At 37.3% G+C, this 2,794-nt stretch overlaps 1 protein-coding gene across 1 annotated transcript in view; it reads left to right on the plus strand.

Annotated features, from left to right (window-relative positions):
• Positions 1-2,794, plus strand: part of ADK (adenosine kinase) — a 288,796-nt gene that overhangs the window by 243,575 nt on the left and 42,427 nt on the right. Inside the window, exon 8 of the mRNA XM_009322457.1 lies at positions 2,489-2,603. Within this exon, the coding sequence (XP_009320732.1) occupies positions 2,489-2,603 (115 nt within the window). The remainder of the gene's footprint in view (positions 1-2,488; positions 2,604-2,794) is intronic.

The raw sequence follows: 2,794 nt of genomic DNA on the forward strand, positions 1-2,794 counted from the left end.
ATAATTCATCTTTATTCTTCCTTAAACTGAAGAAATCATTTCTTGATCGTGCCATTTTCTCCTGTTATAACTTCCTCATTTTTCTTTTAAAATTTAAAGTGCATGTAAATACATTGCACAAATATCTTCGAGCTCTTTGATTTCTGTGCCTGCTCTGCTCCACTGTAAATGTGCTTAATAAAGTCACTAGTAGCCACTTCCTACTTAGCAAAAACTAAACACCTCTCTCCTGTTTCCTTTGATCTCCATGATGCTTTATTGCATTTTCTAGTTCATGGATCTCTTAATTATCAAGGCCTGAAACAGTTCAGAATTTAGGTGAACCTTCAGAAGCCTACGTACTACCAAGCTGGAGGGCTGTAATTCTCCATCCGTCCCCTGCTCAACAGCTTGTGCCATCAGCTGATACCTGCTAGTCACAAATCTCTTAAAAAGACATTTCAAAACAGAAGAGCAGCGTTCAATTTTTTTCTCCGGCATCTTTAAAGGACTCCTCGCCCTTTGAGAATTAGGGGTAAGATGGCCCCTGTTCACTGCCCTCAGTCCACACAGAGGGGTTCAACGTTCTTCTCTTTCTTCTCTGGTGGAAGACGTTGCCTTCTAAAAGCTATAGTAACAGTCTGAGCAGGAGGAAGGAAAAAATAACACGAAAGAGAGTGTAGTATATGGAAATGAGAAGTACGAGAGAGTCTAAAAAAGAGGTAAAGAGACCAATAAGTAAGGGGAAATTATTTTCATGTTTGGCAAATGTGTATAAATCAATGAGCTCACTGACTACCAGAGTTGGGGGAGAAATTAAAGGGAGGCTAAGAGCGTTGCAAAACAGCTAGGTAATTTTCACATAAATAGATACTGGTAAGTATGTAGCCCAGGCATATTCTCTGTCCATAATAAAGGTGAAGTGCTTGAAGATCAACGAGATTACCAAAAATCAGCAAGTAACCAGGACTGAATGGTATGCAGATTATAGTTCTTGAAGTGTTTAACTGACCTGCTGATGAAAAATAATCAACCTCTTGTTAAAATCAGCAGCTGCAGTAAAAATGGCACATACTGTACCTGGATTTCAAAATAACACTATATGCTGATTTTGGAAGATAAAAATCTATTTATTAATAATGTAAATTAATTGTAACAACGCTGGTAAATGACTTGAAACCACTCCGGACAGCTTTATCAATGAACTCTATTAATTATGTAATTGTGCTAAAAATGCGTTGGGATTCGTAATGAACAGGACACAGAACAACGCAGAAAGTATTGTTATGTTTTCATATATTCAACGCTAGGCCCTCACCAAATCAGCTGTGTTTCACTACAGTTGCTTGTATGCAAGAGCAAACTGGGGAAAAAAAGTATGGTGTTATTTAACACAGATATGAATAAAGTGGGACATGGTAAGTAGCACAGAGAATAATTATAATCAGTCTTACTTTTCCTAATGTTAAAAAAAATAAAAGAAAAAAGGTGTACATGATGGCAAGAAATAGGTTTACATGTACCAAAGATAATTTGTAGAACTTACTGACTTGAGATAAATCTGAGAACAAAAGCTTCCCACATAGCATTATAAAAGGATTTGATGCTTATACAAATAACAGGAATACCTATATTTAGATTAGATTGAAAACTAAGTAAATTAGAAATTGAAATCCTTGTGTTTCAGATCATAGGGCAACTATGAGACTAGGAAGGGTAATATTCTAATGACAAGTTGTGCTGTTCGGATGGATGAGGGTTTTGGTTCAGTATGCCAGTTTCTCTGTTCCTATCTACATGCACTATGGCGTACAGACAAAGTCCTTTTAAAGCAAAGACTCCTGAAATTTTTGCAGCTTAGCCTGGCTTCAGAAAATCGGGGATGTTCTGTGCCCCGCTGAGTATAGCTTTCACCCTTTGCTTCCCTGCATCTCAATTGTGCAACCAGCTAGTGAGCACAGAGCGTATCCACCTGGGCTCCACACCTTCTAAGGTGCTGCAGCGTGCAGTCACTTTACTTGCTGAGATCAGTTGCTGCAGGGAAGTTAGAGAAACAGTATTTGTAATCCTGCAGAAATCAGAGGGATTATAGTACTATAAAACCTGGCTAAATTGGATGAAGATCAGGCTCAGAGTTTATCCAAGGTATTCTCTTACCAATTTTATTTTTAATTTTATGATAGGTAAGGTTAGAAACCAGTCAGCAGCAAAGAAACCCACTAACTGCTCATTAGGAAATGCTCTGTAATTCCTTTGTTAGCTTTGCAGTTTTGCAGCAATTGGAATAGCTGAGCTATCATTATCGAGATTAAAAACAATGGTCTCATAGTACTACATAAACCCTTAGGAGAATGAAGTATTCCTCCTTTTAAAAATCTTCCTCTACTGACAGTAAAGTCTATTGTATACCTAGCCGTAAGAAAATAAATCTTTGATCTGCTAATAAAGTTCTAATCTCTCACCACTCTAGTATGCTGGTAACAAGAATTTTCTTTCTCTCTATTAATAGACTGAAGACATTAAAGAGATAGCCCGGAAGACACAAGCCCTGCCAAAGGTGAACACTAAAAGGCAACGAATCGTAGTCTTTACCCAGGGGAAAGATGACACTGTAATGGCTACAGGTATATTTTTCAAATCTCCGTTGTCGCTCACAGTAAATATTCTAGTTAATCAATTACAGGTTGTGGTTTTACAAATTATAACTGTTAAGTGGTAGTCGGAGGGTTTGCCTTTTGATGTTAGTCCGTGTTTCTCATTTGTTATGCTTTTAATTGTTTTAAGATTCTGAATTTCAGAAGTTAATATTTCACAG

This window comes from Pygoscelis adeliae, unplaced genomic scaffold (genome assembly GCF_000699105.1).
Source record: "Pygoscelis adeliae isolate BGI_AS28 unplaced genomic scaffold, ASM69910v1 Scaffold244, whole genome shotgun sequence".
Lineage (NCBI taxonomy): Eukaryota > Metazoa > Chordata > Aves > Sphenisciformes > Spheniscidae > Pygoscelis > Pygoscelis adeliae.